At 40.1% G+C, this 27,041-nt stretch overlaps 1 protein-coding gene across 42 annotated transcripts in view; it reads right to left on the bottom strand.

Moving 5' to 3' along the window:
* dlg2 (discs, large homolog 2 (Drosophila)) overlaps positions 1 to 27,041 on the bottom strand; it is a 261,578-nt gene that overhangs the window by 78,159 nt on the left and 156,378 nt on the right. The window contains exon 1 of one of the 42 annotated variants that reach the window (XM_031311143.2): positions 10,146 to 10,488. The exons of the other annotated variants lie outside the window; for them this stretch is intronic. Within the exon in view, the coding sequence (XP_031167003.1) occupies positions 10,146 to 10,472 (327 nt within the window). The 5' untranslated portion in view covers positions 10,473 to 10,488. Of the gene's footprint in view, positions 1 to 10,145; positions 10,489 to 27,041 lie in introns of those variants that run through there. 42 annotated transcript variants of the gene reach the window in all.

Raw genomic sequence — 27,041 nt, 5'->3', positions numbered from 1 at the left:
TCACCAGGAGCTCTACACCTTAACTCCACCGGCGACCAAGGGATATCCTAAATCTGTGGCTACTTGTTTTGATATCGACTCGTTTTGACTGCCGAGGTGGTAGCGGCCGGAAACAACAAGAGCTAACATGAGTTGTTAAAACCTTTCTTTTTAGTAAACTCTGTGAACACAAACAATGTTGTCAATGCTTTCGTTAATGTGTAGAGCCCCTGGTGATACTTGGAGCAAAGTCTCATGTTGTGTCAAGCCTTCTTAGTGGTTTAAAAATAGCTATTTTGAGGCTAGCATCAAAGTGCCCCTAGCTCTCCCATTCAAAAGGCCATTTGACCCAAAAACGAGAATACGGTCAATCTTAAAAGTGGCGCTTCCATCCTAATTATGCTTTTAAATGAAAGTTTGACTTGGGTACATTCACAAAAAGACCCTAGGTTGCATTTTGGCGAGAGTTACGCTTTAAAGCATGTAAACAAAGTTTTGTGTTGGAGGTTGTATTGTAACATTCCAAAATCTTGATTTCGATTTAAAGATTATCAGCCTTGAAAAACCAGTATCAGTCGATGACTAGATTAATGTGTGTGCTTAAACCATGTGTACGCTCATTTCTAAACACAGAACTGACTTAATCAGTGTCTTCTTGTTCATGAGAATGTGCGTACATTTAGACAGATACACATACACGTATTGTTATTACACGTATTACACTAACTCTACTCTAAACCATGTAAGCATGATTAATAGTTAATCGTTCCTGAAGACATTTTTTTTTTTTTTAAAGCTATCTATTGCTTTCAGTGTTAATTATGCCATTAATGCCTCTATTTCCTATCATTCCTAGTACTGCATCACTGAGCACCTGTGGCTCTTTTAATGATATCCAATTGTAATCAATCTGCATTAATAATGAACTGTTGGTAACATTTATTAAGATTATACTATTGTTATATTTTTGCCATCTATCTACTTCTGTAGCGTTTCTCGTAGAAGCTCCATTTAAACATAAAAATCTAAGTCTCCTACAGGAGATGTAAGCGTTTTCCTTTATTCTAATATGTTTCAGTTATTTTATACTATTTTTAAAGTATTAAAATGTAAAATTCACTTTATTTTTTCATTTCAATTTTATTAAGTTATCTCAGGACACTTCCCAGATAAAGTAGTTCTAGACCACACTCTCAGCTCAGCACATGAATAGACCAAACTCCAAAACCGGGCCAATCATCACAAAACTTGCTTCATATGTCCACATAAGTACATGAAACATATCCTGACATTTCCATTCAAATAAACCACTAGGGGGCGCCACAAATACAAATGTGTATTTGGCACGTTACAGGAGTCCCAGGCTGGATCTGTGGTTCTGGTAAAGGTCAGTTTTCCCTGATAGATCATAAGGTTCAGGGTTTCTGCTCATGGCACTGCTCCTCATAACATAGTGCTTATGAACAAAGTTGCTTTAGATGTTTATCATGTACCATCATTTCAGCGCTCTATAATATTATTATTATTAAATACTTAGATTGATATGCATGTTAGAAAATAGTGATTTTTTTGTTGTCTGTAAACAGTATATCTAAATAGTGGAGTGGTTTAAGACCGAGATACTTCTGAGCCCCTTTTAGATCCAAAGGTTTGACCCCAGGTGCTGCCAATCTCTTGACTGAGACTGCCAAACACAGCCCTGTGATAAATGTAAATGGACTGTATTTATATAACGCTATATTGTCTTAACGACTTCTCAAAGCGCTTTACACAGTACAGGAACCATTCACCATTCACACACATTCATACACTGGTGGCCGAGGCTGCCTTACAAGGTACCACCTGCTCAACAGATAAACATTCACACACATTTACATTTACATCAGCTCCACACAACTCTCTCTGTATTTCTCAGTATGACTATGTTCAGAAGATTGTGGCGTCCGGTGACTTTCCCGCGCAGAAACTCGAGTGAAGATAATGTACTCTTCTGAAGAGTCCATCATGTTTTTTTAATCCTCCGTGTCCTCCTTGGCTACTAGCAACTGCATGGAGGAAGGGGGGGTGCACGATCACAGAAGGCTTGTATCATGTGGCTGTGCCGACGTTGTTGTCATTGCTTAGAATTCCTCATGGGGGCGACAGAAACTACGCACTATAGCTTTGACTAAGCCAAATATATTTTCTGTTATGCTGTAAAAAAAAATTATTTTAAAAGCAAATAAAAGAATGTTGTAACCGAAGAATGACAATAACATTTTTTATCCTAATTAATTTTCCATGTCATTATGCGCAACATATTTTTATTTGGGGAGGATGGGTGCTTAGGGGCCATGAGAGGCACATATGGCTTTCCTCTGGTAGGGTTCCTTTTATGGATTGTATTTATTCTACTATATGTAGGCCTATGTTAATGTATATTAATTTACATATGTTGTGTTACCTTCTGTACTATATTAACCCCCATATGCACCTCTGATCAAATGAATTTCCTCATTTGGAAAGTGAAGACAAATTAGATCTAAATCAGACTCTGGGATATTTGACAGTAATAACTTTAAATAAGTGGACATGAAAGAAGACCTTTAAATTTCTCTCTGTGATCTTTAATTCTGGTTTGTTTATGGTCGCCCCAGTTAACTTTCTTCTCTATTCTCTAGCCCATGGAAACAACAAAAACCTCATCATGTTGAGATTGAAACAGAAAATCCCATTACAGAATTAGAGCTGTTTTATTTCTCTCCAGCACAGCAAATGTAAGAAACTTTGCCTTCTTAGAAAAATACATGCTATTGAGCACTCTTGACATATTTAATCCAGTAATCGTACCCAGCTTTTACATTAGATTAAAGATTCTACATTTAACAATGTCCCCAGTTTGTGTGTTCATTAGCATAGAGCATCTCCTAGCTTAATCCTAAAGCATGTGGATTCATGTGAATTATTAAAGTACTGCGGCTCATTTAAATAAGAGTCTGAATTGTGTGTGAGTCTGAACATCACAGAGACAGACAGTGACAGAGAGACTGACTGACTTAGTGAATAAACAAAAAGAGAAAGATTACAGTTGGCTGGCCGTTTGTCATGAATCTTACTCCTGTCACTGGATGCTTTCTGTTGACCTCTGCATGTCGCTTCGCCAGCAGTTGTGCAGGTCAACAGTGTGGAAAAGCATGCCAGCATCGTGACAACCAAAATAACAAAACAAACTATATACTTATTCATCACATACAATGAAGTGACATTTAATTACTTCATTGTACCCATCCTAAGAATTAGGAGCAGTGGACAGCTACATACAGCATACAGGGAGCAACTTGGGGTTCAGTGTCTTGCTCAAGGACAGTGGACATGTGATCAGAGGAGCCTGGGATCGAACCGCCAATCTTATTGTTGAGGGGCAACCACTCTACCTCCGACCCACAGCTACCCCTATACTATACCATGTACTACAGCATAGTCATGAAGTCATTTAATGTCTTAAGGAGAAGCTGACAAGATGCTAAAAACTATGATGTTGAAAATATATAATTGCTTAATTGCTTCATACAGTTTCACTCTATTGCACTACTGTGCCCTATAGTATCCAATATCACGTAACATGGATACCACTGCCACTCCACATGTATGCACACACAGACCCCGAGAGGTAATGGCCACTCAACTGCGCACTTAAATGGCATGCTTAACTGCACTTAGGCTCATTTCTCTTCATGTTCATGCTTCCTAACATCGCCACGTGATCAACTGCCTCCAACAACACATTAAGCCAGTGGTCCAGCAGCATGGCAACACTGTGCATGAGATGTTAAGAGCATTTCATGGAGCTATAAACAATACCAGTGATAATATCATAGTTTAATGATATTCCAAAAATTCTGCCAGCACAGGGAAATAAGACAATTCACAGTTCAATACTGTAGTCTAACTAAAGGCTGAATGCCGAGTGCTGTATTAATCAGGGCAGCTCTCTGATGGGTTCAGCCAGCCGCCTACTTGGCTAGCTTCTCATGAATATCATTCAGCAAACACTCAACTAAAACATGTGGGTTTTTTTAAGCCATTGAGTACCAGTTGCCAAAATCTTGTGGATTTTGTCTTTTCTTATAAACTTTCACTCTGATATTGTGCTGAAGATAACACATTCATTCATAACAAAGCCCTAACTGGATGATGAGAAAAGTGTAGAACCCGTCATCAAACTGAAAAAAAACAACGATGCAGCATCAGATATTTCTTCTTGTGCTCTTGTTGAAGTTTGCTCAATAATTCAGCAGCACCTCTATGTATAGTGGCTCATGAAAAACAGGGGAGTGTATCAATAATGCACTGGCAACTCATGTAAAAATAGTCAACAACACAATGAGAGATGTGGCTGCTGAAGTGTGGTTAGAGAGGCTGAGGAAAAAATGGAGTGTAATGGAAATAGACAGATAAGCTCAGCTGGGAGTGAAGACAGTTTCAATGTGACTGAAACTATGGAAAGTCATCTGTCTATATTTCTGGCTGGCAAATACAATATTGATGGATTCCTCAGGGTCTAATTGGAAATATTGAATCATCATTTATCTCTAAGGAAAGTATTAAGAAAGGACAACAAATGTTGGCCTTTGGGACAGATATTAGCAAGACCAATGAGAACAGGTTAAATCTTGTTGAAAGTGTTTCTTACATTAAACTTTTAAATTTGACATTTCATTTAAAATGTGCCTTAACAGTTCAGGGTTCAACGCTAAGGTTTTTTTTCAATTGTCCGGTCGGGCAAGTAAAAAAACTTCTACTTGCTTGACTGGCCCCTATATAAAAAAATTCAGAGGAAAGACATTGAAAAAGAGTTTGAAAAAAAAAACACTGTCAAAAAAGTGTCGGGGAAAAAAACATCAAACTTCGAAAAAGAATGTGAGTAAATGTTGCATTACAAGTTTGCAGCTGTCATTGTGTAAATACCAATCTACACATTTGTGAATATTTTATCTATGACTTAACATTGAGAATACAGGTGTGTGAACATTTTCTGAGTGTAAATTTCAACTTACAAGTTAAGATTTTTTTTACAAGCTGTCGTGTTTTTTTTCTTTGTGTGACTTCAAATACAGATCACATGTGTGTGAATATTTTTTACAAGTGTACATTTTAACATACAAGTTCAGATTTTTTGTTCTGCAAGTTCTCACAACGTATTCTATAAGCTCTCACATTTTGCACTATATTTACCTTCATACCTGTGTTCCAGCTCCCCATATTATGAAGGCAGCACAGTAGCTAGAGAACAGCTAACACTGACTGCCCCCTGCCCCCCCTCCCCCTCCCACTCCCCCGCAATCACCCTGCCTTGCCTTTCCCTCAGCTCCATGATGGATGGCCTCCCATTACCTCCCACTGGCCTTGCCTGAGGTCATTTTGCACACTACACTACACATCCAGGAATTCAATCCACAATCATGATTTGCTTTTGCAATTATATGTGTAATTCCTAAAGGATAACACTCACTGATCAGTCATTAAGCCCCTATTAACGCTTAATTCCATCTCATCAGAAAATACAGCTCCATTTTGCTCTGCTAATAACAATCTGCCTAAAAAGAAACTTTTACTGCATTTAGACATTTTTAAAACACATTTGCAGCCAATGTCTCACGACCACACACAGAAGGTTCTTGAAAGGTAATACAGAATACAACAGTATCCTACACACAATCACATAATATATATAATTATATATACAGTAATATCAATAAATAAGAGGGTCCTAGCCTCTCTCTCTCATATATATATATATATATATATATATATATATATATAGTTACACTCCTATGCATACAACTTTAGAAAAGATAAACATATGGGAGAGGCCAATATCACATATGTTCTTTATCATTTTTATGCATGTTTTGTGGGAATATTTGTATGTGAAAAAAGGAGTTTGAAGAGATGTGTCATACTCGCCCACATGTCACATCTCACGGTCCATGTTTGTTTGGTTTCCATGCTGTCAGTGATAACTGGTGGTGTTTTTGTACTGAACATCCAAGAGATTACTGTTAGTTAATGTGACGCCTTCCCTTTGATTTTGAATTTGTGGCTGCTAGGGCTGGGTATCGTTAAAACATATTGGATTCTGGTGCCAATACCAATACCATGACTGCGATACCAGTTCCTAAACAAATCTTTTTTTGATCCCACTTTCATGAAATCCATTTGAACAAAAAGAAATTACAACATTACACATTACAGCACACATATTTTTATTTATGTTTCAGCTCCTACCACGTGAGCCGTCTCTGTGTAACGTAGAGTTTTTCCTGTGTGTCTCTACGACGTGTAACGTTAGACAGCCAATCACATTATAGGTCTTGGTAGAAGCATGCTGCGTGCTTATTATTGGCTCACTGACGCTGATGAGATTTACTCCTTAGGTATTAAAATTGGGTAATGAATGACGAGGCATTTTTTGATACTCAATACTTAAGAGGCAATTCGGTCAGTGCCTAAAAAGTCTTGAATTTCGCTTTGAATTGGCTGCTTATGTTACTTATGTTGAGCTACTCTAGACCAATGTATTTGCCGATATTAATATTAATATCAATATCACAGCTTTATCTGTATCAGCATACTGAATTTGTCAGCTGATAAGAAATTGTATTACAGAAATGCTAAAGATATGTTTGAGGTGGTTTAGGCACAGTGTCTCTGTACAGTTTGTCCACCAGGAAGCACTAATACGTTAATTTTTTTAACTGTAAAATGTTCTACTCACTACATATCTTGGTTACGATGCTTTATAAAAAACAATATAAGAAATGTGATGGGTTTATATAAAAAAATATCTGCTAATAATTGTCAGATTTTTTAAACTCAAATAATAACTAATGACCCTTAAAAATCCAATCAGCTGTAATGTGAACTTAATATTCTTCTTGCATTTATTCCCAACTCACATTGTGGCAGAATTCTTTTTGCATTAATAAACTACGGATTAGGAGCTGCACAGGCAGCAGATAAAACTGTGACAGTAAAAGATTCCATGAGGCTTTCATAACAAGTTCAATGACTGTTGTCAATCTGCAAAACATAGCCAAACAGAAATGTATTCATCAGTTTCTGATTTAGTAAGCCTGTTCCTTAAATAACATATTTTAAGAAGAGAGCCTGGCCAATGAATGCACATTGAGCAAATCATTAAATGGCTATTGGCCAAACATTCCACAATAGCGTCTGAATTTCTTTCCACATCACTTGAGAATTTTGCATCTCTTTCTTCCCAACAGATAATTCTGCTCTGATAATCAGATGTAGATTTCCAGCTTGGTTCATAGCTCTGGATTCTGATAAGATGAACTCATAGCAGACCCGGTCGACCTTGAAATCAATTTCATCAGTGCTACCAAATTTTCCAGATTTGTTCCATATTTGGAAACTACTGGGTGTGTGCATAATAAACATCCTTGTGCTTTGATTTGTAGATGTGTTTCCTGTTTAGCAGTGCCGTCTCTTATGTTTGGCACACAGTGCATTGTAGCGTTGCCAAGACTGGTCACATTGCAAGTTTTAATATTGCCGGTTTTGTGACTGATGCACCTACGATTTAGGCCCTGACAGTGTTGGGCAAGTTACTCAGGAAGTGTAATATGTTATTCTTTACTTATTACTCCTTACTTATTAGCTAAAGTAATTAGTTACGCTACTTGTTATATTACTATATTACTGTCGGGCCTCCCCCCAGCTGCTTTAGAACTCATTGTAATTTACTGGAAGAATAACGAACCTTACAGGAGGAGTCAACAATCAGCCAAACTGCAGAACTTTTACATAGGCCTGTTAAGTTTTTTGTCGAGTTTCACATAGGCTTACATTATGAAAAGGACCTGGAGACGCAGATTCCCATCACCATAGTAACTCTGCCTGCGTGCACAAGGCATGAGAGAAGAGGGAAGCTGCTCTGCTCACACGGACATGTTGAATAGTCTATGAGCGTTTTCACGCATACCTTATTTGGTCCGGACTTTCAGACTTTTTAGTTTGATCCGAACCAAAATTACAGGTGTGAAACCTCCCCCAGACCACGGTCCAGATCAAAAGACCAAATTTTGGTCTGATAAAAAGAGGTGGTCTCGGTCCGGACCAAACTGAACCATGGTCCGGTTCGTTTATAGTGTGAAAGCATTTTTTGGATGGTTCGGACTTTCGGACCAAATACAATGTTGTGAAATGCAGTGCTGTGGAGGAAGGTCTGGCAATGCGAGACTACATGTTGGATGGATCAAAGCCTTTATATAATGCCAATACTTCCAGCTGTTGAAATTATTCCTCTCTTCGTCACTTTGTTTGGCTTTTTGGCTAGTAGCTGATGTGACGTGACCTGCCCTGACCCTGAGCTGCTGCGCGCTAAATGACGACAAGTGTACACGTCACATCCTCATCTAAGAAAGCCTACATGGGACAAAAACCTCTTTTAAAGCTAACATAGGTTGCTCATTGGAATCCCTAACCACATTTGAAATGGCTGTCCATGTTGTTTCCTTTGGAAACAAAACTTTGGTACGAATCATTTGAAGAGTTTGCAAACTTGGAGCGTTTTACACCGAGAAAATTCCAAGTGAACCAAAATGCATCACTACCAGCGCTTATTGGTCAGATGTGTCTGGGGCGAGAGCAAGTAAATACAGGAAGAAGGTCCTGTGTTCTGGACTAGTGCATATTTCTTGCATCTCCATGGTCAAACCAGCTCATTTCATGGAGCTTTTTTCATTTCAGTTTGCTGCTCTGCCGCATCACAGATTGCAAAGCAGACCTGACTACATGTGCCATTCAGCTCAGACTTGGGTACATGCAGTTGGGGCAGTTTGAGGTCGGATCACGTTCTCACCACAAACAAACCACTCCAGAGTTTGTTTAAAAGCGTACCATGACCACCTCATTAAGGAGGTCTCGGTATGCTTGTTTGGTCCGCTTTTGGTGCGCACCAGAGTGTGATTGCTGCATTCCCACCTGCCCAAGCCAACTGCACCAAGGGGGAAAACGACTCTAGTGCAATTCAACCAAACTAAATGAGGCAGGTATGAAAGCCCCCTTAGGCTGCTCTCATACTTAGGCAAGGTGGTCTGTTTTGACCGAACCCTGGAGCACTTTGTCAGATAGTCCAGTTGGTTTGAGGTGGTGTGAAAGCTCATTGCTCACCAAACTCTGCTCCGCATTAAAACGAGGGGTCTTGGTTCGCTTCCAAGTGCATTGGAGTTTGGTTCATTGTAGGTAAGAACACGATCCGACCCAAGTATATGAAGTGAACCAAAAAACAGTGCATATATTACTAGCCCACATTTTCAACCTTACACACAATTTACGGATGTATGCATGGTTTAAGGGACGATAACTTTCCAAACCATAACCTATTATGACAACACATTACTGGTCGTCTGTGTGACTTTCACAAAAGCAAACCTTAAATCAGCCACAGTGAAGTATGGTTAAGGCTCTCTGAAATGTCACTGATGAAGGGACAACACAAACAGTGCCACACACAAAAGCTCTCTCTCAACTGATGTCTGGACATGATTTGAAAAAAACTGTATAGAAGCCTAGCTTGAAGGCTACAGGAAGAAAAAATATGAGACCATCATTGGGGTTATCAAGTCAATAAAACTATAGTCTATAGTAGCTTCTTTACACGCCTGAACAGGAAGGTCTGGCATCTCCCAACACCCGCCCTCCCCCCCACCCCTCAACGGGAAACCAAACTACTGACTTCATTGCTCCTCTGTTTCTCCTACTCTGTTGGACTGAGGTGTGAAGCCTCAAACTAAATTTGTACACAACGCAGAGTATGTGTATATTATGTCTGTTTTATTGCCAGACAAAAAAGAAAAGCGTTCAGTTTTTGTTTCAGGATAGATAGAACCCCCCCCCCCCCCGAAACTGTGGTTTGTGACAGTCTATCATACTGCAATGATAGAAGTCAACACTGCCATTGACAAAGTGATACATTAGTCCAACATTTGTTTAAACAGTTTGTAAACAGTGTAGCTGCAAAATCTCCCAAGTCATAATTTACCATAATTCTTCTTTAGATTAGATTACAGAAATCACACAGTGTCCACATCTGTCCAGCAGCTTGCTGGTCCTCATGGACACATCCGCTGATAATAGCTCTGATAGAAGCACAGTTTTACCTGATAGGGCTCCTGCCAGCTCTGGCTGCAACTACACTCAGGGGGCCACAGGTCACAGCTCCCCCCCTTGGCTCTTACTGCCGCCAAGCGGCTGGGGCTTCTGGAGGACGCGCTGTCCAGATGCCAGGTCGCCATCCGGCCCACCCTACGGGGAAGGGTGGCACCGCCTGGGACCGATCTGTAATGGTACCGCTGGCACGAGTGCTGCTGCTGGTGACTGTTGGGATGCTGGTGATGCCAGCTGAAGGAACACGGCACCTCCCCACAGCCCCCCCTTCCATCCAAGTCCGCATAACAACTCTGCTGTTTGCTCAGGTAAGCAGTCATGCTTCCCCCACGCGACACTAACCTCTGCTTACTTCAACACTTTGTCTTGTGCTTCTTTTTGTTCCTCTTCTGTAGGTTTACTGGTACAGTCATCAAACATAAGACGCGGTCCTGCCTGATGTATGAGTCGCTTCGCTCTGGCAAAATGAATGATGAATGAACCGACTGGCTGCCTGCTGTAACTGGACTGTGTGTGTGTGTGTCAGAGCTTCTGGAGTGAATGAACAATAAAAGAGAGAGAAAGGGAGGGAGGAAGAGGGAAGAGAGGGATAGAGAGAGATACTGGATACAAGTGAAATGGAGTGAGGGGGAGGGAGGAGAGCTGAGGGAGGGAGGAATGGGGTGAGGGGGGGAGAAAGAGGGAGATGAATAACAAAGTGATGGGAAGGAAAGAGGCGGATAAGAAGAGCAGGAGAGAGAGAGAGAGAGAGAGAGAGAGATAGAGAGAGAGAGATAGATAGAGAGAGAGAGAGAGAGAGAGAGAGAGAGAGAGAGAGAGAGAGAGAGAGAGAGAGAGAGAGAGAGAGAGCTGCATTGTTTGCCAGCCCTCTGTCAATAAATGACTCAACTGGCAGTGCTGCTTGACAGCATCCGCACCTCTAAAACAATTAATGGTCAGTGCTGCTGGGAATTGGAGGCACCAGGAGTTTGAACTACAAATCCTTAGGCTGCTACTGTGGTAGTGGCTGCATCTAATGGATCAAAGACAAGAAGCACATTTTTCTATTCAAGCGTTCTGGGTTTGGGAAACAAAGCTTTCTGGGACCAGTTCTAAACTTAAAACAGAAATTTCTATTTTTATATTAAAAATGGATCAATAACAATGTGTAATGTGAAACGTGTTATTTTAGTGACAAACTAGTCTGGATCAACTTTCCAGGATAAAGCCTGATAACTGGCGCGTGAGCCACAAGTCGGAAGTCCCTCACCTTCCGCTCTCTTCCACTACGGGAAACAACAACAAAATTTGAGCTAGCAAGCTACATGTTGAAAATGTCAAGTTTTGAAGAAAATTTGGATCGTGCAACAAGACAGGCCTGCTTGGTTCTTTCAGGGAATGTTTGTAAAGATTTACAAAGAATATGTTTAGGGCATTTCCTCATTAACCGGGACGTTTTGGGACTGATTGGTGGGATTGCTGTAGACGAAGTTCACACAGAGATACACTGGTAAGAGACAATGTATCAGCTAATTTAAATAGCTCACCTTACTGTATTGTGTCAACAGTTAACTTCATTTAATATTGTATGAGGCGTTTTTCTTTTGCGGGGTGCAAATGTTCCACCAAAACAAGTTCCTACCAGAGACTATTTAGCAGAGCCACCGTCGCTGCGTCCGGAACTTAGTGCTGCCAAGACGACTGTGATTGGTTTAAAGAAATGCAAACAACCCAGAGCATTTCTTTCTCGAGACAAGTGAAAAACCCACTAAGAATGATTTCCCAGCTCTGCAGTTCCCATTCAGATCTAGTGAGCTTTTTAGCCTCTTTTAGCTCACGGTTTTTGTTTTACAGCCTGCAAACTAAACTGTCACCAGCTGAACATCCTGCAGCAGCAGACAGCTGTTTTCAGTAAAAGCTCTGATAAACCCACTATATGCTACCTGCCCAGCTACACACAGCCGACAGACGGAGAGATATTTTCCTCAGTAAGTGGTGGAGACCAAAAACAGCTAAATTGAGGATGAATGTTTTACCTACTGGCATCAGGTGGACACAGGTGTCTGCTGGATGTGGATATATAGGTAACTACAGTAGTTGCTAATGAGGCAAAGAAACATTCACTTGAATTAAAGAGCTACATGTATGGCACTGTGCCTTCTTAAGTCTGAGGGAGTTAATACAATATCAGCCACCTTCGACAAAAGGCTTTTCAACTTTTAAATGTGCAATACTCTGTTCTTCCTTTCTCTATAGATCTTCTGTTTTTCAGAAAAAAACCCCGAAATCAAACAGGTAGAGGGCAAAAGTGTAACCAATCCCACAAGCCACTGATCCAAACCTTGAACCTAATCTCACAGCTGAAGAGCACAGTGAAACGTGTTACTTGGCATTAAATTTACTGGAATCATGCTAACTCAATCTAAGCAGAAAATGCACATACTAAGTATATTCTGAATTCTCATGTGGAGATGATGTCATGATGTCACCATGACAGCTTTCCACGCTGTGATATAAAAGAGGTTTAGCTATTCCAAACAATGTGTTATGTCATGCTTTAGTATGTGTGTGGGTGTTATCATTATCCATTCTATTTCCCAGAGACGACAGTCAGTGATGGAGAATAATATCTCATCGGAGCTGACTGAGGCAGCGAACAGCATGCCCTCGTAGGAGAGAGAGCATCAGTGGGCAGTCTGACTGTGTGTGTGTGTGTGTGTGTGTGTGTGTGTGTGTGTGTGTGTGTGAGATATTGTAACGGGCGATGAAGAGTGTGTGTGTGGGCAGCAGGGGGCATGGTTGGATAGATGGTTGGTCAGTTAGAAAAAGAAGCACACATCAACAAACACGGACCTCTCAGCTCAGTTGCCATTTCTGACACCCCCCCTTCACTCTTCCATGTGTTTTCAGGTTTGCACACGTGTCTACTTTCATTATAACATGTTGTTGTTTTCCTGCATTGCTGTGCTCTTGAGCCCACTCTCATTTGATGATAAAGAATGGTGAGTGTTAGAGGCTGAGTCTTAACCAACTGTCAAGACACAACATGACCTTTAGATTATATATTTACGTATCAGACATTACAGAAACATGTAATGTTTGGGGTTTACAGGCACTATAGGATCCATGACCTATATTGACATTTATAAGGAACGTGTACATCCTGAAACAATCATCATCATCATCATCATGCTCCACCACTCCTCTCCTGTCTCATTGAATTTGAGGGATTTGGGAGAGTCATACCAGATGGAAATCAAAGCTTTCTAAAAAAAACTATTTAATTGAATTCAAGAAATGAGCACTGAAGATCAACACACAGTACTTATAGTCATTTTGTCATGAAGGACACTGCTACTTAAATTGGTTCCCTCCTGAAATAAAAATATAACCGGTCATAATGAGAGAAAACATGCCTTTTAAACTACATGTCATTGCTGTATGCTGTAGGGGAATATTAGATAATGTTGCCTCCCAACTGGAGACCAAAACTAAAATATGGAGCTCATGATATCACATTCATACTATACAAGGCTGGGGTTATTCCTAAAAAACGCAAGGAATAAAGATAGCAAGATACAAAGATAACTTGCTGGTGGATGTTGGGATTCAGGACCAGGGGTAGATGCATAGACTGGAGAAGTGAAGCCAAAACCTCTGGATCGCCCCCTGGTGGCTGGCTGCAGTATAGATCATAAATCCCACCCCTCCACAGCTGCATCTCATGGCGCTTATCTGATAGCTCCTCAACTCCTCGGTCCTCGGCTGAACCAGAAGTTGTTCTGTCCCTCCTCGGTGAAGGCCGTCTCAAAGCTCTTATTTCTGCCCCAAGGAGCGAGCATCGAGGAGGGATCATCGAGGAGCTATAGGCGAGGATACACGAGAGCATCCTTCCCGGAAGCCGTGCAGCCGAAGGAGTTACTAACTCCGTCCATACAGCTGACAAATTCATGTGATGCTTCAAAGCAAAGGACGTCTCATCCCTCTAAAACACATTTGCTCTTTCCTCTCTCCTCCCGATGATTTCCTCGCGTCTCTCCCGTGCCTCCTCGGTGGGAGGGACTAAGACGCGAGGAAGGGGGACAAGTGGAGGACTCTAGGGTGCAATTTAAGCAACATGAGATACAGCAAGTGTTAGTATGGGACAAACTAAAAAAAATCTAAGTACCGTCAAATACATTTTTCCCAAAGATGGTTTCTGTCATTTTAGGTAGTTCTCATCACGCTGTTTGTTGAGGTGTTACTTTTCCTGATAAGATGGTTTTTATCACTTATTTGATGCTATAAAAGCATGATTGACAGCTGTGATTGACTTACAGATGGGTGAACCGGTGTATGGGCGGGATACCGCGGCTCCATCGCCCTATCACTACAGAGCAGAAAACTACAAGATGGCAGCGCCCGTATATATCCGGGATATTTTGGCTTCACTCTTGTACAGGGGAAGGAACTAGAGACACCTCGTCCATCTTTATAAACAGTCGATGTTCAGAGCAGGCTTGTAGTTGTGCCTTCATGTTGTGGTGTATTTGTATTTATAGTGTGTGTAACAAGTTCAGAAATATATTTATTTATTCATCTCTTACATTATAAACATGCCAGTGTGGAGTCAGGTGCTCTTTTAGTGACTCATGCAGCAGTCTGTTGTTTACACTACTAATCCTCCTCTCTGCATGAATTGGTGCTATCTACACACAACAGGTGTGTTATACACTACAACAAACAAAGTGAGTCCTATAATACTGTCACATTTTAATCCCTGCCTCTCCAAAAGATAAAGCCCACAAAACTGACACCATAATCTATGATTTTTACCAAATATTGATCTTGATGTTGTCACATCCTCTCACTCAGACCTTTCTTCTGCTCTCATTGATTCAGCAGGTTTTCAGGTTCAGACCCAGCACTTATGTGTGTGAGCAAGTATTACTATCTTTTAAATCCTCTCACACATACAGTATGATCACTTGTACAATCACTTCCTTATAACATTACAACTTTAAGAAACGAATACTAGCAGCAAAGACAGCACTAAACTGTTTACCAGCTATGTGATAGACTCTGACACAGTAGTCTATATCCTTGACGTTTCACTTCCGAGATTGCTCTGGTGCTGCAGGAAATTCCGCCAGATGCATGTGTTTTGTAGCCTGGCTCCGCCCTCCTATGTACTTACGCTAAATTTTCATTTTCCTTCAGTACTCTGTCTGGGTTTGCGGTATATTCTTGGGTTTTCTCCGGCCAAATATTTGGCGGTCCAATTAGCGAACAGAGGGAGTGGCTGAAAACGATGACGTTGAGGTTGTGCGCTAGAAAGATGCGAGCGAAGCCATTATCCAGAAGTTAAAGCACAAGCAAGAACAATATTTGAGTTTTGTTAGTGGCCATGATGTTGTGGCCCTCCTCCCCGCGGGGTTGGTGAAGGAGTTGGCCAAGACTAACGCTAGCGATGCTAATGCTAAATATAAGGCGATAGTTGTTGTCGGTCTCCCCTCTTATTGCACACGTGCATGACAGGGGAGTCAATGGAGAGTGGCCAGACTCTCCACAGTCTGGTAGGACCAGGCTATGTATTTTGTCCGTTACCTTCCTCTTTCTTTGTGTTGGCGTTCTAACCTCTGGTGGATTTATGAGGACTATGGTTAACTGCTCCTCAGATCTCTGCAGGGTAAATCCAGACAGCTAGCTAGACTATCTGTCCAATCTGAGTTTTCTCTCGCACGACGGCAACGTGCGGAGCTTGGTGCTGTTCAAGACGATTGTGATTGGTTTAAAGAAATGGCAATAAACCAGAGCATGATTTTCTCCCATCCAGGAATTAGGGCTTTGACGCCGAACTTCGATATTCGAATATAATTCGAATATTAAAAAAAATATTGATATTCGAACGAATATTAGGCAGCCCTTAATATTCGAATTTCGAACCTGTTATGGGCATTATTTTTTTGTAAATGTGTTTGCTTGTAAACCTTGTTTTCAATTCAGATTCCGAGGCTTTTTCACGCATTTCAAAATGTAACTACACGTCGCGGCGACGCATGTCGCTCGGCCGCGCTTGGTAGCGCATTTCCCCCGACTCATTTCCTGGTTCTCTTTCTCCATAAACAACGTAAAATCAAGGAGAGGGTTAACTTTTCCTGCTCCAGATCTCCCACCGTGGTCAGAAAGAACATGGGAGACTTTGTTTCTCTCACTAAGACTAGCCTATAGAGTCGATACTCGCTCTGAAGCTAATCGCCGTCACTCTCTCACAACACACACACACACACACACACACACACACACACACACACACACACACACACACACACACACACACACACACACACACACACACACACACACACACACACACCCATACACATGCGGCTCGACGCACACACCAGCGCAAAAGTATGAACATCAGACCACTTACGTAGGCTACGGTGAAATATCCGACCTTCCTGTTGAAAGCATATTGTTTGTGTTTAATCCAGGGTCTGACTTTTAATTAAAAAAAACAGTGGTGGCAGTGTGTTTTTCTTCTAACAACATCATTGCACGCCTACTGACTGATACACTGCCCCCTGGTGGACAGAACATATACGAAGTTTGATACCAATATAAGCCTTACTGAAGGCATTTAATGGTCAAAATATTATTAATAAATATTCGAATATATTCGAATATTAATATTCATAAACAAACAAACTTCGAATATGATTTTTGGGCAAAAGTCAAAGCCCTAACAGGAATGCTGTGTGGACTAGCCAGACCCTCCTCCGCTCCGCAGCGTGTGGAGGGTCTGGCAAAGCGAGACTAGTGACACAGTAATCCAGCTCTCTGAGAAGCTACTCTTCTGTTTAAATTTCTTGATTTTTTTTTTAATTTTAAAGTTAGTTATATTTTTGGCTTCTGAGAGAGCTTGGGCTAAGTCAAGTCCCATTTGATGTGAGCATAAACCCCTTTAATGGGATTTAATGTTTTTCCTTATGTAGCCTTTTTGACCATACAAATAATATAACCCTCATCTTGATTTGAGGGGCACTGCTGAATTTAGAGTGAGAAGCCCTGAATTACTAAATACATCTTCAACCTTAAGGCGAGACACTACAGGTGAATAGGCTAAAATTTTTAAATAATAGATATCTCCATGAAACTTCCTCAGTTGATTACTTACACAAGTATATAAAAAAAATGTATTACAAGTTTTTGAAATGTGTATGTTTAATTATGCAAATTATGCATTTTCTCATTAAATATGCGCGATTTTGCATATATTTTCGGTAGATAGATCTGAACATATGATAAAGCCAGGTGCAAAATTCTTTTTTCATTTTGTTTACACACAAGATGAAAACAAAATTACAGAGGGATTTCAGGATATCTGCTTTCATTACCTAGGAAATCAAAATATACTGTCCATAGCCCTAAAAAAATCGATTTTCGCCATGTTTTTTAGCTTAAAATGTCACATAAATCAGGGCAGGAATGATTTATTAACAAATCCCTCTGTAAATATCTTCAGAATACTACTAAGTGTATAATTGGAAAGTTTGGTGTACATAGGTGCTACATAGGCTGAGATGTTTCTACTGGAGAATGACAAAAAACTCATTTTGAGAAAACGGCACTTCAAGATTTAAATAGTGGAATTTAATAAATTTCTATTGGAAAAATTGCTCAAAAACAGAATAAATGCTCAGGCCCTTAGTGATAATAATATAGAATATTTCAAGCTCATGAAAATTGATTATTTAATAAAATGGCAGGCATATAAGGCCTACAACTGCAGTAACTTAATGAATTAACATTGGCGTATCATGAACAAAGTTGCCGACAAAACCCACGCTGGACAGGTGTATGGACACAGAACAAGACCAACAGTAGCTGTCACAGCTTTTTTAAAATCTAATTGTCCATTCCAGCACCATATGTATTTTAGCTGTGCTTAGACTCTAGACTATGTTTTGCACTGGCAGCTGTGACGGCCTCAGCTTTCGAGATCCTGAGCATATCAGTTTCTCTCATTGAATTGACCTCACATGTGCTCTGAAGCCACAACTTCTCCATAACAGAAAGCATGACAGAGGCACCTTCATCAAGGTGGAGATGGCCATACTTGCTGCTGCCTCCAGCTTACTTTTCCCACAAAACAGTCCCCTCAGTCAGCTGATGGTGAAGATAACTAACCAGAACCAGTCCTCTCAGTCAGCTGATGGTGAAGATAACTAACCAGAACCAGTCCTCTCAGTCAGCTGATGGTGAAGATAACTAACCAGGCTCCCATCAGCACTGGTTCATAACACAACAGAACAAAACTAATTATGACTCATTCAAAAGACCAATATTTAGAACATTGGAGAAAGCAAACAAAGTAGACTAAATTATTATTTGACAGATTATCTTCACACTGTCAGAGATACAAAGAAGAGACGGATCCTGACTAAATACAGTCTCAGTGACCACCAGCTGGGTCTGACAGACAGGTCAGAGAGAGAGACAGGCTCAGTGACCACCAGCTGGGTCAGACAGAGATACACTTCCTCCTCCACTGGGAAAAACTATCTTCACTAAGAGATTTACACCTTGGAAAAATAGCCAAAAAAAGTTAAGACCAGAAGAGAAGCTGGTAGTTCTCCTAGGAGAGGTGACAGCAGCTCCACTGACAGATACATATGGATCTGAGGGACTCACACCACTTAGGATCCCAACATTACAGATCTGTTTAGTAGCCTATTATATAGTAATTATATTATACAAAACTGTATGTGTGTGTGTGTGTGTGTGTGTGTGTGTGAGTGAGAGAGAGAGAGAGAGAGAGAGAGAGAGAGAGAGAGAGAGAGTCTGATTACCTCCGCTGTCTGAACACTCCTGTTTTCTGAACGATAGTTTAAACATCGACGTACTATGTGAAGTCATTTCATCATCTGTTGTCTTAGTTTGTAATCCCCTGTGTCTTGTTGCTAATAACAACTGTTTTCGTCTTCTCTGAGGTGATTTTCGGCCGTTTTCGACACACTTCTTTCAACATTTTGAGCTACCGCGGAAATGTCAGAGCGCGTCACGTGACCATTCTGAACGAATCACGTTGTCAGAAATTGGCGTCAGCCAATGAGATTGCGCATTTTGAGTTAAATCCCCCCTTTTACTTTCACGATTGGTTGCTGATAAAAAGGAAATGACCATATTTGGATCCGACAGCATTGTACAGGAGAAAGAGAGCTTTCCAACGGTATATGTGATGACAGGGTGCAGACAGCGATCGCGGAGCAGCGCGATGATTTAGAACGCCAACTTTTGTTGAATTTAGGTGAAATCTACCGACGCAAACAGACAAAGTGTAGTAAAATAAAGACCTAAATGTGTATTTCGGACTTTATTTCACCACAAGTCTGAAAGAAGACATGTTATTGAAGCCAAATAGCCCAAAATCTCAAAATTGACCAGTGAAAAAAAAACGATGTTTTTGCCTGCCGTGTCTCGCCTTAAGATAATTATATCAATACAAAAGATCATCAGTCTCTTATTAACTCATATATTAGATGCACCGCTTCAAAGAAAATGCTTAAATATGTTCCCTGTTTCCGTTTTTCTAGTTTTTTGTACAGAAACCAATGTTAAAAAGAAGTAGATCCTAGGTAATACAACACCAGGATCATGTGTTGATTCATGATATACAATGGGCACATTGGGGGTCCAGCTATTGTTATGGCATCACCAGTGGTGGAAGAAGTATTCAGATCCTTTACTTAAGTAAAAGTACTAATTCCACAGTGTAAAAATACTCTGTTACAAGTCAAAGTCCTGCATTGAAAATGTTACTTAAGTAAAAGTCTGTAAGTATCATCAGGAAAATGTAGTTAAAGTATTAAAAGTAAAGAAAAATCCTCCCATTTTAGAAAGTGTAAAGGATCTTAACAGTTGTGTGTTTAATGGTCTAATCATCTCAGCTGGACATGTAGGCCGTTATATTGTTGGTTAGACTCACTTAGAATAAAACATCAGATTTTATAAACTATATGTGTTTTGTGTACAGGAATCTTAATGTGTAAAGGAACTAGTAGCTCAAGCTGTCAGATGTAAAAAGTACAGTATTTCTCTCTGAAATGTAGCTGTTATGGGTTGGTGTGTATCTTATTTTGGTAGTCTGTTTCTGTTCTGTATTTTGCTTAGTTTCCTGTTTTATTTTGATAATCTGTTCTCTGTCTTGTCTTGTCTTGCTTTACTCTCTGTTTTCCAGCCCTTGTGATTGCCCTAATGTGTTTCACCTGTTTCCCATCCTTGTGTCACCTGTCTTGTGTTTCCTCGTTACCCTGTGTATTTAGTCTTTGTCTTCCCCTTGTCTTTTGTCAGATCATTTTGTGTCCTGGAGCCGTCAGTTTGTATTCCGTTGTGTCCTGTCCTTGTAGTTAGCTCCTTTTGTTTCCTGCCCATGTTGCCGTCAGCCTGTGTTTTTCCTGTTGCTTTTGTATTTTTCTCTTAGTTTCCTCATGTGGTTTTTTTTCCAGCCTCTGAGCTGCGGTTTTTGTTACCCATTAAATCCCTGAACTCAAGTCATCTCCAGCCTGTCTGCCTCACTCTGCATTTGGGTCCTCAATCTCTCTCAAACCTAACAGTAGCGGAGTAGAAGTAGAAAGTGGCAAGAAAAGAAAGGACTCAAATAAAGTATAAGTACCTCAACATTTGGACTTAAGTACAGTACTGGAGTAAATGTACTTAGTTACATTCCACCACTGGGCATCACTTTATATTACAGTGCTACTGTCATGGAGTAAGCAAAGGCAAATGTCAAAAATCTGGTTTAATTTCATTTTCAAGCTACATTTTTAAAAGTTGCAGTTACTGTTGACTTACTGTTGACTGTATTACTTCTGTAAACAGATAAAGAAAAACTATACATTATATACATATATACACTTTATGATGCATTTTTTCATTTGCTACAATATTTTTTACTGTTGCCACGAAAGGTTTTGATTGTCTGAACCATTAAGACATTCCATCGCTCTTTTCCTTGAGAGGCTATAGTCTCTCTTCCTGACAGAATAATGAAGCAGATTGCACACCTGCTTTTCCCAGACATTCAATTTCAGACACAGTTTCCTCTGCTGCAGTGGTCAGTCAGCAGTAATAAATCAGGTGGAGCAGCTATTTATATGAATTTTCCTTCCCAACGCCCCTGCTTTGCTCCGCTGAACACCTTAAAATACATATTGCATGAGACCAAACATGCAATTTTTAGCTGTGCTTATTTTCTTCAATTGTATCTGTGGTCTTTTAGTAAATAAAGACAAATGCAATTTCATTGTTTAACACCCCAAAAAAAGCTGCACATTCTTAATAAATATCACCCTAGTTTCTAACTGAAGGTAATCCAGTATGCACACCTGAGTACATAACAAAGTATTACTATTTCCTCCAGTCACCACAATGCAGATAAGGTGTGATGTTGGATGTCCAAAGCAACCAAACAGCCAAATATACACTAACTACACTGAACACTCAAGTCATGACAAACAAATTATATTATATAAGTATGTGTGCATATGAAGACACTTCAGAAATGCAAATTAAAGAAAAGACACACTCTTGTAATTATATGTACTATCAACAAGGGTGGAGTGTTTTTTAAAGCCCATCAGCATTAAACAAAACCTCATTACTCATCTCTGAGGCACAGACTGCATCTCAAAGTAGCTTATGATTTTGCTGTTGTCACATTTGCAGCATAGTCTAATTGCAACGTTCTGTAAATATTCCCCTCAGTCAATGTTCATGGACATGAATGAAGTTCTATACATTGTATTTGTTACATCTCTGTGATTGTTTAACATGTAGTACTTTCTCCAAGATGTAATGCTTCACAGTCCAATCAGCTGTGTTATGTGTTTGTGTGCGCGTTGTCACTCTACTCAGCTACCATTTGACCCTTGACACAAACTTGGGATGAGCCAATCAAAATCTGACAAGTCATTTAGTGTGTCGGTGCCACTTGGCTGAACAGCTCTCAGCCACTCAGGCATTTGTCGCTAAGGAACACAATCTTCTCGGCACCGAGGATGAGAACTCTTGAATGCATTAATGAACCAGTCTTCCTTCCTGTGCCATCAACATTTGGCCTGTTTTTCATTCCTGGAGTAAGATTACAGGATACTTACAAAAGCATGATTAACCTGTTAGGACACCCAGTAGCTGCAAAGGATTTTTTACAGGACATTTTAAATCAAAATGTGGAGAGATACATAACATTGCAAGTAAATGCAGGGTTGCCAAAAACAATGGTTATATGGAGGTATGATGACCTTCACCTGGCATTAAAATATACATTATACATGGAACACCAAATGTAAAATCCATGTGCAAATACATTGATTAAAAGACACAGTGATTCAGTGACATCCAAGTAATCTCTCTCATCAGACAGATATATATTTGGCCACATTAACAACACAATGTATATGCAATGGTATGCATCAGTTGTATAAGAAGAATGCCCTGAATCTAACAAAGAACCTATGAACTAAAGGTGCATTGAAACCGATCTAATATGCACTGCACTTTATGCAATACACCTAACTTGCCGCATGGGGGCACTTACAGTTCAGATTCAATATCCTTAAGGAAGATCTGCAGCTCTCTTCACTAACAAGTCATACAGCACAGTAATGTCTTTCCAGGGAGGGGGGGGGTAAAATAAATATAGTTTTAGAAATGCAGCAGCTGTTTCTTACTAACCCCAATCCAAAAAACAATGATAAAAAACCACTATCCCACCACTATTGTCATGTTATAAAAAAACATTATACTAGACTATTGGATTTTCGAAACATGATCAATTTGAAAATGGCCTGTTTGATATACAAGGTTCTACATTCCCTCGCTCCTCCACCATTGAAGGACTTGATCAAATCTAAAGTAAATTTGCAGAGGACCACTCGAGCCTCTACTAGAGGAGACCTGATAATACCCCACAGGCGTACCACCTTCGGTCAGACGGTTCTGTCTGTCCGAGGTGGGAACCTGTGGAATAGTCTTCCTCTAACATTGAGAGAATATAGCTCGTTTAAAGTTCAGTTGAAAAAATGGCTATGGGCAAACCAAAGTTGCACACATTAGTGGGTATGTTGTATCTTTTTCTGAATTTCTTTATTTTGTAAGGTGTATATGGATTTCTGAAGTTGAATGAATTTTTAAGTAATATGTGAATATTGTATATAGGGCTTTTGTTAATTTATTGATAAACGATGTACTTACTGTAGATATAAATTGTATTATGCAATGTTCTGTGACCTGTGTGATCTTAGCCCGTGGGACTACGGATGGAAATTAGCCCTTGGCTACAGTCCGGCATGTTTACATGCATGTATTCCATGTTTGTTCATTAACATGCACTGTCCCAATCAAATAAATAAATAAATAAAAAAATACTTGAAAAATGAAATTTTGATTCTGTGATTTATTTGTCAACCTTACTCTCACAGTAGCAACTGATACAGGCAGAACATTGCCCTATGTTGTTTAATCCCACACCACACTGGTCAGCCCGCTCTTTTTTGTAAAAAAATGTTTAGCATTTTGCTATTTTCTTCTCTGTATGCGAAGTGGTGGTACTTACATTGGTTGGCATTTATGCACCCATGTCTACATTGATCATACTACAGTATGTATTATACAATGTATGTACATGTGGGACAATATGTAGAGTACTTGTTACACACACAGTTAGATGCAGTACCAGTTGGATGTTGGTGGAAGTTAATCTGAGAGTCAAAAACCTGTGCTTGAAATCTTATGACAGTATAATTAATCCATGAAGGATTGTCACACACCACGTTGCGTGTTGATCTAAGCACTATGCTCACACTGCCATGACACAGAGCTGGATTGAAATCAGCAAAATATCCTTTTAATGAATAAAGGTCCTTATGTTGGCTGGGAAAAACTGTGAGATGGAGTTCAAAGTAACATGACTGCAACACACATGCTGCATCATTAAAGGTCCCATGGCATGACAATGTCACTTTATGAGGTTTTTTAACATTGATATGAGTTCCCCCAGCCTGCCTATGGTCCCCCAGTGGCTAGAAATGGTGATAGGTGTAAACCGAGCCCTGGGTATCCTGCTCTGCCTTTGAGAAAATGAAAGCTCAGATGGGCCGATCTGGAATCTTCCATTTATGACTTCATGAAGGGAAAGGTTACCTCCCCTTTCTCTGTTTTGCCTGCCCAGAGAATTTGGCCCGCCCATGAGAAAGAGAGAGACATCATGGCTTGCAAACGAGCAAAGGATGGCAGTTGGTCAAGGCCATACCCCCACCCTCCACCTTGCCCCCCCCCTCTCTCCTCCTCAATAGCATTTAAAGCTACAGACACAGAAATGGTACATCCTTTCCTACAAGGAAAGCTCATTGTGGGACTGGCTCTAGTGGCTGTAATTCTGCACCAAGGCTGAATTTAGGGAAAGAGACTTCAGATACAGTATTAGGGGACCACTAAGGTCTATATAAAAGAGACTTCAGATACAGTATTATGGGACCACTAAGGTCTATATAAAAGAGACTTCAGATACAGTATTATGGGACCACTAAGGTCTATATAAAAGAGACTTCAGATACAGTATTAGGGGACCACTAAGGTCTATATAAAAGAGACTTCAGATACAGTATTAGGAGACCACTAAGGTCTATATAAAAGAGACTTCAGATACAGTATTAGGGGACCACTAAGGCCTATATAAAAGAGACTTCAGATACAGTATTAGGAGACCACTAAGGTCTATATAAAAGAGACTTCAGATACAGTATTAGTATTAGGGGACCACTAAGGCCTATATAAAAGAGACTTCAGATACAGTATTAGTATTAGTGGACCACTAAGGCCTATATAAAAGAGACTTCAGATACAGTATTAGGGGACCACTAAGGTCTATATAAAAGAGACTTCAGATACAGTATTAGGAGACCACTAAGGTCTATATAAAAGAGACTTCAGATACAGTATTAGTATTAGGGGACCACTAAGGCCTATATAAAAGAGACTTCAGATACAGTATTAGGGGACCACTGAGGTCTATATAAAAGAGACTTCAGATACAGTATTAGGGGACCACTAAGGCCTATATAAAAGAGACTTCAGATACAGTATTAGGGGACCACTAAGGCCTATATAAAAGAGACTTCAGATACAGTATTAGGGGACCACTAAGGCCTATATAAAAGCATCCAAAAAGCAGCATGTCATAGGACCTTTAAAGCGTACTGAGATATAAGGAAGAATGACGGATGATAATTCATGCCAGGATGTGAAACTGGAACTGACAACACAATGTCGTCTCAGAAATCAACATTTGGAACAGGGGATCCCAAAGGCAAACACTGAAAACCTTTGATCTGGCAGCTCAAAACTGCCACAGAACTGTCATTCTCTGACACTGAACCCTTTAAATACCACTTTACTGATTCAACAATTGTGAATATGACACCAGCGCAGCACTGGTGACGGCTTTGATTCACTTTTGGAACGTTCTGCATTTCCGCTCAAGCTTTTATTTCTTTTTCCAACTTGTCATCAGTCTTTGAAACTGTATTGCTGTTGCACAGTTTGACACTTGAATGTGGCCATGGAACTGAGTCTTAAATCATCCAGCTCTTTACCCCTACAGTTTACTTAAATAAAAAACAAATCTTGAATTAGAATTACCAGCAGTACAGTCAACCAAATAACGCTAGAACACTATGATAACTTTAGATCATGGCCTAATAAATACTACCTCACTACATTTAGTATCATATTTCATAACACTACAGACATACATTACATTAAATAACTAAAGACTGGTCTAGATCAGTAACTTTTTCTAGAAAATGTTTCTGTGTGCTGTCCTGCAGCTGCATCACAACAAAAGCCTCGCAGCAAAGATAAATGTAAATGAATGCTACTATGAAGTAACTTTAAGCCACTGATGGTAGCTTGGCTTAAGTCAGTTACAAGTAGGCCTACATTAACATTTAGACACATGAGTACCACACAAACAAAAACATGAAGACCCAAGGCAATCTGTTAACTAGGTGTAAATAGATAGATAGAAAGTGAGTTAGTAGTAGTTTCGGAAAGCATCAACCACTGACCCGTAAAGGTACTGCCAAAGATGACTTTAGGTCACCCTTTAGTTTCTCCTTAAAGTCAAACCCACTTATATGAACTGTCCCCTTACTGATAGAAAGTTGTTGTAGTAACAGAGTAAACACCAGTGGCCGGTAGTTTTATTACCATCCATTTGATAGCTGTGGGTAGCATTTGGAGAGTTACATTTTCTACTGTTGGCTCTGTACTCCAGTGAATACAGGATCTGAAGAGAAACAATGACTAGAGAACTGATTAAACAGCGGACTTTCCGCTTGTTTGACTTTCCGAGTGTTTGAGTATGATCATGTCCATATTGGCTGAACTGTTAAAGCTGGGACTGAGCACTTTATCCTGTTGCCCTTGTTTCATTTCACACCCAATGTTCTGAGAACTGTGTCACCATAGTGAACACAGATGCAGCTGCCAAAGAAGCCTCCCCTTTTAAGTATTGTTTGGGCCCAGCAAGAGGGTAACAGTAATTAATACACAGGATGTTAGTATGCAATGCAGCTTTTTAATGGTGAATATGTGAAAGGCTGATTACAAATGTCACTACTACAATTGATCGTAACGTCATCCGACATCATGGTCCTAACTTCCACTGCTACAAAGATGATGTACTGCTGTACATGTCCACTAAAACCATTGCAACCTGCTCCACCCTCACCAACTGCTTTACTGAAATTAAGGGTTGGGGCTCAGGAGGCAGCACGGTCGTCCTTGAGTTACAAGGTTGGCAGTTTGATTCCTGGCTCCTCCTGTTCGCATGTCAAAGTGTCCTTGAGCGAGACGCTAAACCCCAA

This window comes from Sander lucioperca, chromosome 13 (assembly GCF_008315115.2).
Source record: "Sander lucioperca isolate FBNREF2018 chromosome 13, SLUC_FBN_1.2, whole genome shotgun sequence".
Lineage (NCBI taxonomy): Eukaryota > Metazoa > Chordata > Actinopteri > Perciformes > Percidae > Sander > Sander lucioperca.
This window is presented reverse-complemented; position numbering and strand designations above follow the sequence as displayed.